Genomic DNA, 17,187 nt, shown 5'->3' on the forward strand with positions numbered 1-17,187 from the left:
TCTCATGATGGGAGAACTTCCTGAACTTCCTGAAGTCCCTAAATGATTAATGTAGATGGAAGTCATTTGGAACATGGTGCCGTGACCCTCACCTCAGCCTTATTTCCTCGGTCTCATACTGTTAGTTCACATCAGCTCATTTAATGTTCCACGCTCAGGTCACTCACAGACATCAGTGAGCAAAAGGAAACTGAGTCCATATCAGAAATAAAAGTATCCTAGAATTTAGATCAACATTATTCTGGGCTAAATCTGAGGATCCGTGAACCATGGTCACATCAGTGTTTTACGAGAGCGTAAGCGAAGGCCAGTCAGATCCTGGACACTCTGAGCACCAGCCCAGCACTCAAATGGCATTCCTTAATGACCACTTATCTTAGGATGAGCTAACTGTATTAGGACAAGGTATGTGTGACATGTGCTTTTATGCATTTTTCCCATCAATATAAGCTTGCTTTTAAACTATTTCTCACTTATTGAACTTATGAAAGAGTTTTAAAGTGTGTCTGAAAAGTTGTTTTTGCGTCACTGAATCAATTACATTTTTAAAAATCTTTTTATTTAGATTTTTTTATCTAGTTAAAAAATATAAATCTAGAGTGGAACAATAAAATATAAATATTTATTTTAAATATAGAGTGGAACAATAAAATATAAATATTTATTTTAAATATAGAGTGGAACAATAAAATATAAATATTTATTTTAAATATAGAGTGGAACAATAAAATATAAATATTTATTTTAAATATAGAGTGGAACAATACCAGGAGTCCTCACAAAACAGGTCATTCATCATGTGGTCTATAGAGAATCCGATCAATCTGCCATATTAGCTGAGGGAGAGCGGAACGTAGAGCAGTTCTCAGATCAGCTCAATAATACTTGTTTATGCTTCGCTAGTCTCACTTGTCGCTCCTTGAACCTGCTAGTTTGTTAATGACTGATAGTAATTATTAAATTGTTTTCCAGGCCTAATGAATGTAATTGACAGACTTGACTCCACAAAATAAACAAACAAATAACCAAATAACTGAGGATGAGAATGAGAGCTTAAATGAACAAATCACAGTTTGATCATACTAAAAGGTGCAGAGAATGAACACAATTGTCATAAACATTCTAGGATAAAAATAGGACTTCAGGATGAGGAAGACTCCCACTGAAGCTCAGTTGGAGATTGGAGTGATACAAAGGAGCTTCATTAGAGCAGGGCGGGTTTATTGGCAGTACTGAAGCCCATTGGGGTCAGGCAAAGCCAATCAGTACCTCAGGAAGACTGTGGCACCTGTATCGTGACAGCTACCATTTCACTCATTATACATGTACTTGTACAATATCATGCATTTTTAAGAAGTGTCTAATTATGTTGCACCTAATTAGTAAGTACATTTTGTTTGTATACTTGTCATTTACAATGTAAAAAATCACATTACAGCATTTATATTGCAAATTTTTATGTGAAGTGCATAGTCACCCAAATTAAAATGTTATGTTCAACACTAATATGGCTAAAGCTATGAAAGGCCTCATAAGGTAAACCAGCCACCCAGAATATTTTAGTGTGTGTGTGTGTGTGTGTGTGTGTGTGTGTGTGTGTGTGTGTGTGTGTGTGTGTGTGTGTGTGTGTGTGTGTGTGTGTGTTTTCTGCTCCCAGATGGAAGAGAAGAACCGGCAGTTGCAGGAGAGGTTGGAGCTGGCAGAGCAGAAGCTTCAGCAGACCATGAGGAAAGCAGAGACGCTTCCTGAGGTGGAGGCTGAACTAGCTCAGAGGATAGCAGCCCTCACCAAGGTGCTACCCGCACACCGCTCACCCACTGTGACCTAACACTTCACAGAGAACCCGCACACCGCTCACTCACTGTGACCTAACACTTCACAGAGAACCCGCACACCGCTCACTCACTGTGACCTAACACTTCACAGAGAACCCGCACACCGCTCACCCACTGTGACCTAACACTTCACAGAGAACCCGCACAACACTCACTCACTGTGACCTAACACTTCACAGAGAACCCGCACACCGCTCACTCACTGTGACCTAACACTTCACAGAGAACCCGCACACCGCTCACCCACTGTGACCTAACACTTCACAGAGAACCCGCACAACACTCACCCACTGTGACCTAACACTTCACAGAGAACCCGCACAACACTCACTCACTGTGACCTAACACTTCACAGAGAACCCGCACACCGCTCACCCACTGTGACCTAACACTTCACAGAGAACCCGCACACCGCTCACTCACTGTGACCTAACACTTCACAGAGAACCCGCACAACACTCACTCACTGTGACCTAACACTTCACCGAGAACCCGCACACCGCTCACTCACTGTGACCTAACACTTCACCGAGAACCCGCACAACACTCACTCACTGTGACCTAACACTTCACAGAGAACCCGCACACTGGGTTGAGCTCTAAGAACTGGATACCCATGCTAGGATATTTTAGGTGAGGAATGCCACAAAACAACTCTGGTTGGTACTCACGGCTAAGATGTTGGTAGTGCTAGCAACACCCAGGTCATGGGTTTAATTCTCAGGATGCACATGTACTATTATAATATAAAAAAATGTAAGTTGCTCTGGTTCAGACTGCCAAATGTTAAAAATACAAAAGTAATTAGAATTGCTAAGAAGTCAGTAAATAGACGGAAAACAAATTTGAAAACACTTTAGTTTAAGGCTTCTGCATAATTTAATAAAGAATTCATAATACATACATTATGTGTTTGTGAATCCTGTATAAACATCTATTATTGCCTATTTTTTACAACCACTTAGCACAATGTAGCTTCCTCTTCTCTACCTTTGCATTCATAAATTTGCTCTTAAGAATCATCTTAAGTTAAAGTGTTACATAAAGTTTTGTTTGAACCTTCATGCATATTTTGTCTATTTTGGCCTCATAGAGTGATATGGAAGCTAATCTCGAGGACATGAACTGCAGTCTTAGGAAGGTAGTCTCCTCCCTCTCCCCTCACAGTGTGCTGGAGCCATGCTACTGTGACTGCACCGGTTCCTCTGGGTCCTTCTCTTTCTCACGGGCTCCCTGGCCAGCTTAAAGATATACTGCGTAAACTTGGGGTATTGGACACTTAATAACCCAACACAACCCAGAGTGAATGGTGTCGCTTAATGGAGTGCTCAAAGGAAGCCTGTTTTTGTGCAGTGGGCCAACATATTGGCCTTTTAAAGGTCCTGTCAAACCTAGATGCATCTCATTTGAATTTAGTGTCTGACTTATCATAACGGTAACATTTTGGTTTTTACAGGATACTTCATTCAATTTATCAAAGTAGCATACACTGCACCCTCACACTCCCAGACCGCCTCTACCAGGCCCAGGTGTGAGGGAAAAAGATACAACTGCCCACTGGAAGGCTGAGACAGGCATTTTAACATTTTTTAACCTAAGATCTGCAAGATTTTGCACAGTATATCTTTAATGTAGAGATTACTTTCCTTTTGGGCTGGGGTTCCTGTGTTTCTTCGGCTTGACTTGCTGCTGTAACTTTCTCCACATGCTCTGCACAACAGACAGAGAAGCAGTACTGAAGGAAGCCGTTTTGCATTACATTTATTCTGAAAAAATGTATATATTGTATATTTTTATTGCTTTATAGTGTTTAGCGCTTAGCAAAGACAGATGTAAATTTCCAGAATGCAGGACTGTATTGCTCAGCCTTGATATGGGCTCTTCAGAGTCAGGAGACGGGGGGTGAGGTGTCAGGCAGGTACCCCAGTCTTAGTTTAGAAATAAAGCTTTCTACTCTTATGGAGAAATAGGAAGGATATTCTTCACTGTAATAATTACTGTTTATATCTATATTGATTTGCATCTGTGTGTGTGTGTGCGTGTGTGTGTGTGCGTGTGTGTGTGTGTGTGTGTGTGTGTGTGTGTGTGTGTGTGTGTGTGTACGTGTGTGTGTGTGTGTGTGTGCTGCAGGCAGAGGAAAGGCATGGCAGCATCGAGGAGCGTATGCGGCATTTGGAAGGACAGTTGGAGGAGAAGAATCAAGAACTTCTGAGGGTCCATTGCATTAATCTTTTACTATTATTACTGTAGTCCATGACTACAGCATACAACTGCATTACTCCAACAATAGTATAATGCTATACACCACATCACTATAGTACAACACTACATTACCTCTATACACCACATCACTATAGTACAACACTACATTACCTCTATACACCACATCACTATAGTACAACACTACATTACCTTTATACACCACATCACTATAGTACAACACTACATTACCTCTATACACCACCTCACTATAGTACAACACTACATTACCTCTATACACCACATCACTATAGTACAACACTACATTACCTCTATACACCACCTCACTATAGTACAACACTACATTACCTCTATACACCACATCACCATAGTACAACACTACATTACCTCTATACACCACCTTACTATAGTACAACACTACATTACCCTCATACACCACATCACTATAGTACAACACTACATTACCTCTATACACCACATCACTATAGTACAACACCACATTACCTCTATACACCACCTCACTATAGTACAACACTACATTACCTCTATACACCACATCACTATAGTACAACACCACATTACCTCTATACACCACATCACTATAGTACAACACTACATTACCCTCATACACCACCTCACTATAGTAAAACACTACATTACCTCTATACATCACATCACTATAGTACAACACAACATTACTTCTATACACCACATCACTATAGTACAACACTACATTACCTCTATACATCACATCACTATAGTACAACACTACATTACCTCTATACACCGCATCACTATAGTACAACACCACATTACCTCTATACACCACATCACTATAGTACAACACTACATTACCTCTATACACCACATCACTATAGTACAACACTACATTACCTCTATACACCACATCACTATAGTACACCACTACATTACCTCTATACACCACATCACTATAGTACAACACTACATTACCTCTATACACCACATCACTATAGTACAACACTACATTACCTCTATACACCACCTCACTATAGTACAACACTACATTACCTCTATACACCACATCACCATAGTACAACACTACATTACCTCTATACACCACCTTACTATAGTACAACACTACATTACCCTCATACACCACATCACTATAGTACAACACTACATTACCTCTATACACCACATCACTATAGTACAACACCACATTACCTCTATACACCACCTCACTATAGTACAACACTACATTACCTCTATACACCACATCACTATAGTACAACACCACATTACCTCTATACACCACATCACTATAGTACAACACTACATTACCCTCATACACCACCTCACTATAGTAAAACACTACATTACCTCTATACATCACATCACTATAGTACAACACAACATTACTTCTATACACCACATCACTATAGTACAACACTACATTACCTCTATACATCACATCACTATAGTACAACACTACATTACCTCTATACACCGCATCACTATAGTACAACACCACATTACCTCTATACACCACATCACTATAGTACAACACTACATTACCTCTATACACCACATCACTATAGTACAACACTACATTACCTCTATACACCACATCACTATAGTACACCACTACATTACCTCTATACACCACATCACTATAGTACAACACTACATTACCTCTATACACCACATCACTATAGTACAACACTACATTACCTTTATACACCACATCACTATAGTACAACACTACATTACCTCTATACACCACCTCACTATAGTACAACACTACATTACCTCTATACACCACATCACTATAGTACAACACTACATTACCTCTATACACCACCTCACTATAGTACAACACTACATTACCTCTATACACCACATCACCATAGTACAACACTACATTACCTCTATACACCACCTTACTATAGTACAACACTACATTACCCTCATACACCACATCACTATAGTACAACACTACATTACCTCTATACACCACATCACTATAGTACAACACCACATTACCTCTATACACCACCTCACTATAGTACAACACTACATTACCTCTATACACCACATCACTATAGTACAACACCACATTACCTCTATACACCACATCACTATAGTACAACACTACATTACCCTCATACACCACCTCACTATAGTAAAACACTACATTACCTCTATACATCACATCACTATAGTACAACACAACATTACTTCTATACACCACATCACTATAGTACAACACTACATTACCTCTATACATCACATCACTATAGTACAACACTACATTACCTCTATACATCACATCACTATAGTACAACACTACATTACCTCTATACACCACATCACTATAGTACAACACCACATTACCTCTATACACCACATCACTATAGTACAACACTACATTACCTCTATACACCACATCACTATAGTACAACACTACATTACCTCTATACACCACATCACTATAGTACACCACTACATTACCTCTATACACCACATCACTATAGTACAACACTACATTACCTCTATACACCACCTTACTATAGTACAACACTACATTACCTCTATACACCACATCACTATAGTACAAAACTACATTACCTCTATACACCACATCACTATGGTACAACACTACATTACCTCTATACACCACCTCACTATAGTACAACACTACATTACCTCTATACACCACATCACTATAGTACAACACTACATTACCTCTATACACCACATCACTATGGTACAACACTACATTACCTCTATACACCACATCACTATAGTACAACACTACATTACCTCTATACACCACATCACTATAGTACAACACTACATTACCTCTATACACCACATCACTATAGTACAACACTACATTACCTCTATACACCACCTCACTATAGTACAACACTACATTACCTCTATACACCACATCACTATAGTACACCACTACATTACCTCTATACACCACATCACTATAGTACAACACTACATTACCTCTATACACCACATCACTATGGTACAACACTACATTACCTCTATACACCACATCACTATAGTACAACACCACATTTACACGAACACTGATCTCTACCTTTCAACTATAATTACACAATGCAAAAGTAACAATTGCAGGACAATATAACCACTACACCAAAGTATTCTCCCTCAATCTAACGATTTAATCATCACATTGTCTGTGTACATGTGTGTGTGATTGTTCTTTCCAGGCTCGGCAGAGAGAGAAGATGAATGAGGAACACAACAAACGTCTGTCCGACACGGTGGACCGTCTCCTCACCGAGTCCAACGAACGCCTGCAGCTCCATCTGAAGGAGAGGATGGCAGCGCTGGAGGAGAAGGTCTTTCTCCACACGACTCCACACCATTTTAGTCTTGAATCAGCATTTTAAATACAGCATTACTCCAACAATAGTGTATATATATATATATATATATATATATATATATATATATATATATATATATATATATATATATATCAGTAGCGAACCGTGACCATAAACCTGGGCCCGCTCCCCCCCCCCCCCCTCTTAATAAACGACAGTACAGCTTTAGAAACGCAATAAACAATAATATCTGTACTAGATAACTTGTTAAGCAAAATAAGTTTCCAAACAAAATAAGGTTCACAGCTCCGTGGTTCTCGGAAGCGGAATATGTAAATGAGGACGTCAAAGGGATGAATCGAAACTAGCTAGCGGTGATACACTAATGACAGCTAACGTCGCCACAGCGAGCGGAAATTATCATACAGTTAAGCCCGCCCATTAAGAGGGAAGATATGATTGGTCAATTTTACTGTCATTTGAAACTGGTATTGCGCTGAATTATAACTGCCAGGCCCTCTGTAAACGAACAGCGGGCATCACAGTCCTGATAGGGGGAGACACAGACTCACAGGCTTCCACTTAACCTAGATGAATACTGGGTCATGTGACTGGTGGGGGAGTGGAGGATAAATGGTGATGGTGGGGAGGTGTAAACTTCATCATGAAGAACGTGTTAACACAATGAAAATAGATTGGCTGTTAGTTTCAGGCATGGTTATGGTTTTATTCCCAAATCTCAATAACTGTGAAACTTAATTTAGTTTTTACATATAATTTTTGCTGTACTTACTAAAATGACATCCCTTTCCCTTAATGTGTTTAATGATTGGTTGTGTAAGAGTTGTACATGTGTTAAAATTGTAAAGCAACCTTGGGTATCTTGAAAGGCGCTATGAGATGATGAGATGACTTGTTGTTAACTTGTTATTAACTGAGCATCTTTTATAGTAGATACACTATGTATGATGCTTTGGATAAAATATACCTGCTTATAAACCATACAGTGTAATAACAATGAAGCCACTTTTGAAACATTGAACTAAGTGGGCAGGCTTTCTGACCATCATTATGGATCTCTTTGCCTCAGAATGTTTTAATACAAGACTCAGATAACTACAGGAAACAGCTGGAAGACTCCATTCATGAAAAGGTACCCAAGAAATAGATTCATATAACGTCTTTCATCCTCACCTGATTCAGTAACACAATATCCCTTTATATTTAATAATGGAATGAAACTTTTGAAAATGTAAAGTATGGAACTGTATGATATGAAATTAAATAGAATCAAATTGAAATGAAATCAAATTCAAGTACATTTGAAGTTCTGCGGGTGATTGGTGCACGTAGACCCAGCTGGCTGATGAAGTGGAGAAGATGCGGGTGGAGCTTGATCAGTTCCGCCTGAGGGTGGGGTCACTTACAGATCCAACGTTGTCACGGTGAGTGGATGATAGGGGGGGGTCATAATCTCCATTTAGCAGCCCTGTAAGCCATTTCTCATTGTGTTGATTTAGTTTCTCCAGTAAAACCAGCAGGTCAACAGCTGGTAATGGGAAGCTCAACAATGGTGTGTTTAAACAAACACTAAATGGAACAGTATTATTACAGAGACAGGTCTGATTTATGCTTTTAGTATACTTGTGTCTACAGGTGTATGGTTTGTGTCTTCGTCTGTGTATAAGTGTGTATGTGCAAAGAGATACATTTATGTGAAGGCGTGTGTGTGTGTGGGTGTGTGCGTGCGTGCGTGCGTGTGTGTGTGTGTGCGTGCGTGCTTGTGTCTGTGTGTGTGTGGATATGTCACAGGTCTCACCTGGATGCGTCCACAGAGCTGCGCTACTCACTGGGTTCTCTCGCTGAGTCTCAGTCTGATCACTATCGCTCAGCAAAAGTGATGCACCGACCCCGAAGAGGCCGCTTGGGACTCCGCAGGGAAGAACAGAAGGTCTCAGTCTCACCTCTGACTGCACTCTCACCTCTCAGCAGTCTCACTTCTCACTACAGTCTCACCTCGTTGCCATCTCTCCTCTCGCCTGTAACTTTACCCTCACCTTTCACTACAGTCTCTCCTCTTACTGTAGCCTCATCTCTCACTGTAGTCTCACCTTTCACTACAGTCTCACCTCTTACTGTAGCCTCATCTCTCACTGTAGTCTCACCTTTCACTACAGTCTCACCTCTTACTGTAGCCTCATCTCTCACTGTAGTCTCACCTGTCACTACAGTCTCACCTCTTACTGTAGTCTCACCTTTCACTACAGTCTCACCTCTTACTGTAGCCTCATCTCTCACTGTAGTCTCACCTGTCACTACAGTCTCACCTCTTACTGTAGCCTCATCTCTCACTGTAGTCTCACCTTTCACTACAGTCTCACCTCTTACTGTAGCCTCATCTCTCACTGTAGTCTCACCTGTCACTACAGTCTCCTCTTACTGTAGCCTCATCTCTCACTGTAGTCTCACCTGTCACTACAGTCTCACCTCTTACTGTAGCCTCATCTCTCACTGTAGTCTCACCTTTCACTACAGTCTCACCTCTCACTACATCCTCATCTCTCACTGCACTTCATTCTCACTCCATTCTCACTACAGTCTCACCTCTCACTGCAGTCTCAATTCACATTGTTGTCTCACCTGTCACTGAGGTCTCACCTCTCACTGCAATCTCGCCTCTTACTGCAGCCTCACGTAATTATAATTATCATATAAATATTTATATCTTTTTATTTCAATTTCAGTGCTATGGGAGTAGTTGGTATAGTGCCGGGTGTTCAGTGCTATGGGAGTAGTTGGTACAGTGCCGGGTGTTCAGTGCTATGGGAGTAGTTGATATAGTGCCGGGTGTTCAGTGCTATGGGATTAGTTGGTACAGTGCCGGGTGTTCAGTGCTATGGGAGTAGTTGGTACAGTGCCGGGTGTTCAGTTCTATGGGAGTAGTTGATATAGTGCCGGGTGTTCAGTGCTATGGGAGTAGTTGGTATAGTGCCGGGTGTTCAGTGCTATGGGAGTAGTTGGTACAGTGCCGGGTGTTCAGTGCTATGGGAGTAGTTGATATAGTGCCGGGTGTTCAGTGCTATGGGAGTAGTTGATATAGTGCCGGGTGTTCAGTGCTATGGGATTAGTTGGTACAGTGCCGGGTGTTCAGTGCTATGGGAGTAGTTGGTACAGTGCCGGGTGTTCAGTGCTATGGGAGTAGTTGATATAGTGCCGGGTGTTCAGTGCTATGGGAGTAGTTGGTACAGTGCCGGGTGTTCAGTGCTATGGGAGTAGTTGGTACAGTGCCGGGTGTTCAGTGCTATGGGAGTAGTTGGTACAGTGCCGGGTGTTCAGTGCTATGGGAGTAGTTGGTACAGTGCCGGGTGTTCAGTGCTATGGGAGTAGTTGATATAGTGCCGGGTGTTCAGTGCTATGGGAGTAGTTGGTACAGTGCCGGGTGTTCAGTGCTATGGGAGTAGTTGGTACAGTGCCGGGTGTTCAGTGCTATGGGAGTAGTTGATATAGTGCCGGGTGTTCAGTGCTATGGGAGTAGTTGGTATAGTGCCGGGTGTTCAGTGCTATGGGAGTAGTTGGTACAGTGCCGGGTGTTCAGTGCTATGGGAGTAGTTGGTACAGTGCCGGGTGTTCAGTGCTATGGGAGTAGTTGATATAGTGCCGGGTGTTCAGTGCTATGGGAGTAGTTGGTACAGTGCCGGGTGTTCAGTGCTATGGGAGTAGTTGGTACAGTGCCGGGTGTTCAGTGCTATGGGAGTAGTTGGTACAGTGCCGGGTGTTCAGTGCTATGGGAGTAGTTGGTACAGTGCCGGGTGTTCAGTGCTATGGGAGTAGTTGATATAGTGCCGGGTGTTCAGTGCTATGGGAGTAGTTGGTACAGTGCCGGGTGTTCAGTGCTATGGGAGTAGTTGGTACAGTGCCGGGTGTTCAGTGCTATGGGAGTAGTTGGTACAGTGCCGGGTGTTCAGTGCTATGGGAGTAGTTGGTACAGTGCCGGGTGTTCAGTGCTATGGGAGTAGTTGGTACAGTGCCGGGTGTTCAGTGCTATGGGAGTAGTTGGTACAGTGCCGGGTGTTCAGTGCTATGGGAGTAGTTGGTACAGTGCCGGGTGTTCAGTGCTATGGGAGTAGTTGATATAGTGCCGGGTGTTCAGTGCTATGGGAGTAGTTGGTACAGTGCCGGGTGTTCAGTGCTATGGGAGTAGTTGGTACAGTGCCGGGTGTTCAGTGCTATGGGAGTAGTTGGTACAGTGCCGGGTGTTCAGTGCTATGGGAGTAGTTGGTACAGTGCCGGGTGTTCAGTGCTATGGGAGTAGTTGGTACAGTGCCGGGTGTTCAGTGCTATGGGAGTAGTTGGTACAGTGCCGGGTGTTCAGTGCTATGGGAGTAGTTGGTACAGTGCCGGGTGTTCAGTGCTATGGGAGTAGTTGGTACAGTGCCGGGTGTTCAGTGCTATGGGAGTAGTTGGTACAGTGCCGGGTGTTCAGTGCTATGGGAGTAGTTGGTACAGTGCCGGGTGTTCAGTGCTATGGGAGTAGTTGGTACAGTGCTGGGTGTTCAGTGCTATGGGAGTAGTTGATATAGTGCCGGGTGTTCAGTGCTATGGGAGTAGTTGATATAGTGCCGGGTGTTCAGTGCTATGGGATTAGTTGGTATAGTGCCGGGTGTTCAGTGCTATGGGAGTAGTTGGTACAGTGCCGGGTGTTCAGTGCTATGGGAGTAGTTGGTATAGTGCCGGGTGTTCAGTGCTATGGGAGTAGTTGGTACAGTGCCGGGTGTTCAGTGCTATGGGAGTAGTTGGTACAGTGCCGGGTGTTCAGTGCTATGGGAGTAGTTGGTACAGTGCCGGGTGTTCAGTGCTATGGGAGTAGTTGATATAGTGCCGGGTGTTCAGTGCTATGGGAGTCGTTGGTACAGTGCCGGGTGTTCAGTGCTATGGGAGTAGTTGGTACAGTGCCGGGTGTTCAGTGCTATGGGAGTAGTTGGTACAGTGCTGGGTGTTCAGTGCTATGGGAGTAGTTGATATAGTGCCGGGTGTTCAGTGCTATGGGAGTAGTTGATATAGTGCCGGGTGTTCAGTGCTATGGGATTAGTTGGTATAGTGCCGGGTGTTCAGTGCTATGGGAGTAGTTGGTACAGTGCCGGGTGTTCAGTGCTATGGGAGTAGTTGGTACAGTGCCGGGTGTTCAGTGCTATGGGAGTAGTTGGTACAGTGCCGGGTGTTCAGTGCTATGGGAGTAGTTGGTACAGTGCCGGGTGTTCAGTGCTATGGGAGTAGTTGATATAGTGCCGGGTGTTCAGTGCTATGGGAGTCGTTGGTACAGTGCCGGGTGTTCAGTGCTATGGGAGTAGTTGGTACAGTGCCGGGTGTTCAGTGCTATGGGAGTAGTTGATATAGTGCCGGGTGTTCAGTGCTATGGGAGTCGTTGGTACAGTGCCGGGTGTTCAGTGCTATGGGAGTAGTTGGTACAGTGCCGGGTGTTCAGTGCTATGGGAGTCGTTGGTACAGTGCCGGGTGTTCAGTGCTATGGGAGTAGTTGGTACAGTGCCGGGTGTTCAGTGCTATGGGAGTAGTTGGTACAGTGCCGGGTGTTCAGTGCTATGGGAGTAGTTGGTACAGTGCCGGGTGTTCAGTGCTATGGGAGTAGTTGGTACAGTGCCGGGTGTTCAGTGCTATGGGAGTAGTTGGTACAGTGCCGGGTGTTCAGTGCTATGGGAGTAGTTGGTACAGTGCCGGGTGTTCAGTGCTATGGGAGTAGTTGGTACAGTGCCGGGTGTTCAGTGCTATGGGAGTCGTTGGTACAGTGCCGGGTGTTCAGTGCTATGGGAGTAGTTGGTACAGTGCCGGGTGTTCAGTGCTATGGGAGTAGTTGGAACAGTGCCGGGTGTTCAGTGCTATGGGAGTAGTTGGTACAGTGCCGGGTGTTCAGTGCTATGGGAGTAGTTGGAACAGTGCCGGGTGTTCAGTGCTATGGGAGTCGTTGGTACAGTGCCGGGTGTTCAGTGCTATGGGAGTAGATGGTACAGTGCCGGGTGTTCAGTGCTATGGGAGTAGTTGGAACAGTGCCGGGTGTTCAGTGCTATGGGAGTAGTTGGTACAGTGCCGGGTGTTCAGTGCTATGGGAGTAGTTGGTATAGTGCCGGGTGTTCAGTGCTATGGGAGTAGTTGGTACAGTGCCGGGTGTTCAGTGCTATGGGAGTAGTTGGTACAGTGCCGGGTGTTCAGTGCTATGGGAGTAGTTGGTACAGTGCCGGGTGTTCAGTGCTATGGGAGTAGATGGTACAGTGCCGGGTGTTCAGTGCTATGGGAGTAGTTGGTACAGTGCCGGGTGTTCAGTGCTATGGGAGTAGTTGGAACAGTGCCGGGTGTTCAGTGCTATGGGAGTAGTTGGTACAGTGCCGGGTGTTCAGTGCTATGGGAGTAGTTGGTATAGTGCCGGGTGTTCAGTGCTATGGGAGTAGTTGGTACAGTGCCGGGTGTTCAGTGCTATGGGAGTAGTTGGTACAGTGCCGGGTGTTCAGTGCTATGGGAGTAGTTGGTACAGTGCCGGGTGTTCAGTGCTATGGGAGTAGATGGTACAGTGCCGGGTGTTCAGTGCTATGGGAGTAGTTGGTACAGTGCCGGGTGTTCAGTGCTATGGGAGTAGATGGTACAGTGAATAAAACCATAATGTGCATCACTTGCAGCTCCCTTGGAACTGGGAACTGAAAATACACAGTATGAATGAAAGTTTAAGACGTGCTCTCAATAAAAGTATTGTAATAACTCAATAACTATGTTCATATAGACTTATTGCTGGAGCAATATGTACAATAAGAAGGCTGTCAACACCCTCCAGGCAAAGTCTTTGGGGGAACATGAGTGGCGTTCGCAGCAGCTAGGGGTCTTGGGCAGCCACCCGTTCGAGAGTGACACGGAGATGTCAGACGTCGATGATGATGATCGTGAGACCCTGTTCAGCTCGATGGACCTGCTGTCTCCTGGAGGCCATTCTGATGCTCAGACACTGGCCATGATGCTGCAGGAGCAACTGGACGCCATTAACAAAGAGATTCGGTCAGTTGACTCTAAGCTTCTGTTTACCAGACCTCCTGGATGGCCTGGAGAGCATTTTTACTGATTTTCATGCACTTTTTGGTTAGCAGAACACAAAATTGTTAGTAGAGAAGATGAGAAAGAACTAGCTTTGGTTGACATTCAAGATAGCTAACACAATATGGCGTGTTTTTGACAAGATTTATAATGATTTATAATGATGATTACTATAATTATTATTAATCTAGCATGTTCCACTTTTTTTTTTTGTCTGCTTAGAATTTGCAAAGATAAGCTACTATTTATAATTTCAACATTTAGCAGTGCTTTGTAATAGTGCTTTTAAAACTGTGTTAAATAGGTCACTGCCAACAATACCATCTTAGAGAAGAGTTAATAAACGCAGCTCTCGCTGCGGAGCGAGAAGGCGGACACAAACGCTGAGGAGAGCGAGATTTAATTGGAGGAATTCCATAGTCGAGGTCATTCAAACAGGCACGGGTCATAACGGGAGAGCCGTCCAGGTGGGACACATACAGGGGCATGAGGAAGAACGCAGACTACAAGGCAGGGAAACAAGAACTGAGAGAAACACAGAGACAGAATCTACCAGAACAGCAATGATAGAGATAATCCACAAAATCTAACAAACCACAATAATGGACAACGGGCTAGGGAAACACAGGGATATAAGTACATGGAACTAACAAGACACAGCTGAACACACTGATAACACAGGCGTGGCAGACAGACGGAAACCAGGGCAACAGACAAGCAGGGCGGGACTAACAGGCACGGAACAACACAGACTCGAGGAACAGGGACACCGGAGTGACAGCTAGGAGAGGGGGGCGTAGCCCTACGTGACATATCTAGTGAAAAGATGAGTTGTTGGTCTTCATTTGAAGGTAGCCAGTGTTAGATGGTCAGACAGCCAGGGGAAGATAAGGTGTACTTTGGTGCCAAGACTGAGAAGAACCTTGATGCATGTCTTTATTCTTGATGGAAGCCATGCAGATGCCTTCAATGGATCAGCTATATGGGTTTGTTGGCAAAAAGGATAGAACTGCAATCATTGATCTGCAGTAGTCCTATCTTGAGATGAATAAGCACCTTGATGGGCTGACATCATGATATTGTAGAGGAGGAACCTAAACTAACAAATCAAGGAGACATTAATAGTTGCTTGTCCAGAAATACCTCAATGCTGTGTGCATTCTCAGATGGAGTTCACAAGGTGTTGAGAAACATTTCCAAAGATGTACACTATATTGCCAAAAGTATTTGCTCACCCATCCAAATGATCATAATCAGGTGTTCTAATCACCTCCATTGCCACAGGTGTATAAAATTAAGCACCTAGGCATACAGAAAGAATGGATCACTGTCAGCAGTGAATTCTAGTATGGAACTGTGATAGGATGCCACCTGTGCAACTGTAACGTTCTAACGGGAGGGGTGTGACGCAACCCAAGTTTTAAAAGTATTTTATTGAAGGAAATAAGAGACTAACTAAACAGACGAAAATACCAAAGCACACTAGAACGCACATAAGGGAAAACATACAAATGACTAAACAGCAAATAGAACCACCAAGAAACTGAACTAATAATGAGCTAGGAAGAAGACCACAAAACACTAAACTGAAACGGAGAATGCATACAGGAGTAACACTAGACGCCGAAGGAATAAACTAGGAAGACACATACACAGCGCACAACAAAAGCGCAAGGAGGTAACGAAGAGGGAAACAGCGACTAGAGAGATAAATAACAGTGCAAGGCTACAGACGAACAACTAAACCAGACTATACAAACTAAACTAGGGTTATGCGTAGGAGACAGGGAAACTAACAAACAATACAACCTTAAACCAGAACAGACTACGCAGAGCTGGGAGGCAGGGCAACAAGGAGAAAACGTAATATCAAAATACCTAGAGATAAGGCAGAGACCATGAACATAAAAACATGATCAGCAGAGATTTCAAACAACGCGCAGGAAAACAAGAAGGACTCACGTACAATGACCAACGACAAGGGGTTGAACGGAGGGGTTTAAATACACAGAAAACATGGAGGTGAAACGAGACGCAGGTGGGAACAATGAGGATAGGGGCGTGGCAGACAGAGGCAGAAACCATGGGAATGGGGAAATTAGGGACCAGGGAGGAGGGAGGGGCTGGACGTGACAGCAACAAATCCAGTCATGAAATTTCTTCGCTCCTAAATATTCCAACTGTCAACTGTATTATAAGAAAATGGAAGTGAAATACCAAAAACGCGGAAGACTCAACGCGTAAGAAAAAAGGGAAAACAAAACTAAATGCCAACAAACCATCAAAAGACGCCAAGGGAAGTCACTGGCTGGCAGGCAAACGCCGCAAAAAACAGAAAACCCTTCCCAAACCAGAAACAGAGGAAAATAACAGCAGGAGGAAAACTTGAGGGAGGCCAAGGAGTCTGGAGTGACGAATTGCGCTTCTCCATCTGGCAATCTGATGGATGAGTCTGGGTTTGGTGGTTGTTCAGGAGAATGGTACCTGTCTGACTGCATTGTGCCAAGTGTAAAGTTTGGTGGAGGGGGCATTATGGTGTGGGGTTGTTTTTCAGGAGCTGGGCTTGGCCCCTTAGTTCCAGTGAAAAAAACTCTGAATGCTTCAGCATACCAAGACATTTTAGACAATTCCATGCTCCCAACTTTGTGTAAAGTTTGGAGCTGGCCTCTTCCTCTTCCTACATGACTGTG

At 43.7% G+C, this 17,187-nt stretch overlaps 1 protein-coding gene across 12 annotated transcripts in view; it reads left to right on the top strand.

Moving 5' to 3' along the window:
- The window catches only part of ppfia2 (PTPRF interacting protein alpha 2), a 286,573-nt gene that overhangs the window by 232,764 nt on the left and 36,622 nt on the right, over positions 1–17,187 (top strand). For all 12 annotated transcript variants that reach the window (XM_076989764.1, XM_076989762.1, XM_076989766.1 and 9 more), the window contains 7 exons: positions 1,658–1,792; positions 3,966–4,049; positions 7,289–7,420; positions 8,499–8,561; positions 8,762–8,853; positions 9,221–9,359; positions 14,244–14,461. In XM_076989764.1, the coding sequence (XP_076845879.1) occupies positions 1,658–1,792; positions 3,966–4,049; positions 7,289–7,420; positions 8,499–8,561; positions 8,762–8,853; positions 9,221–9,359; positions 14,244–14,461 (863 nt within the window). The remainder of the gene's footprint in view (positions 1–1,657; positions 1,793–3,965; positions 4,050–7,288; positions 7,421–8,498; positions 8,562–8,761; positions 8,854–9,220; positions 9,360–14,243; positions 14,462–17,187) is intronic.

Source organism: Brachyhypopomus gauderio, unplaced genomic scaffold (genome assembly GCF_052324685.1).
Source record: "Brachyhypopomus gauderio isolate BG-103 unplaced genomic scaffold, BGAUD_0.2 sc70, whole genome shotgun sequence".
NCBI classification, from domain to species: domain Eukaryota; kingdom Metazoa; phylum Chordata; class Actinopteri; order Gymnotiformes; family Hypopomidae; genus Brachyhypopomus; species Brachyhypopomus gauderio.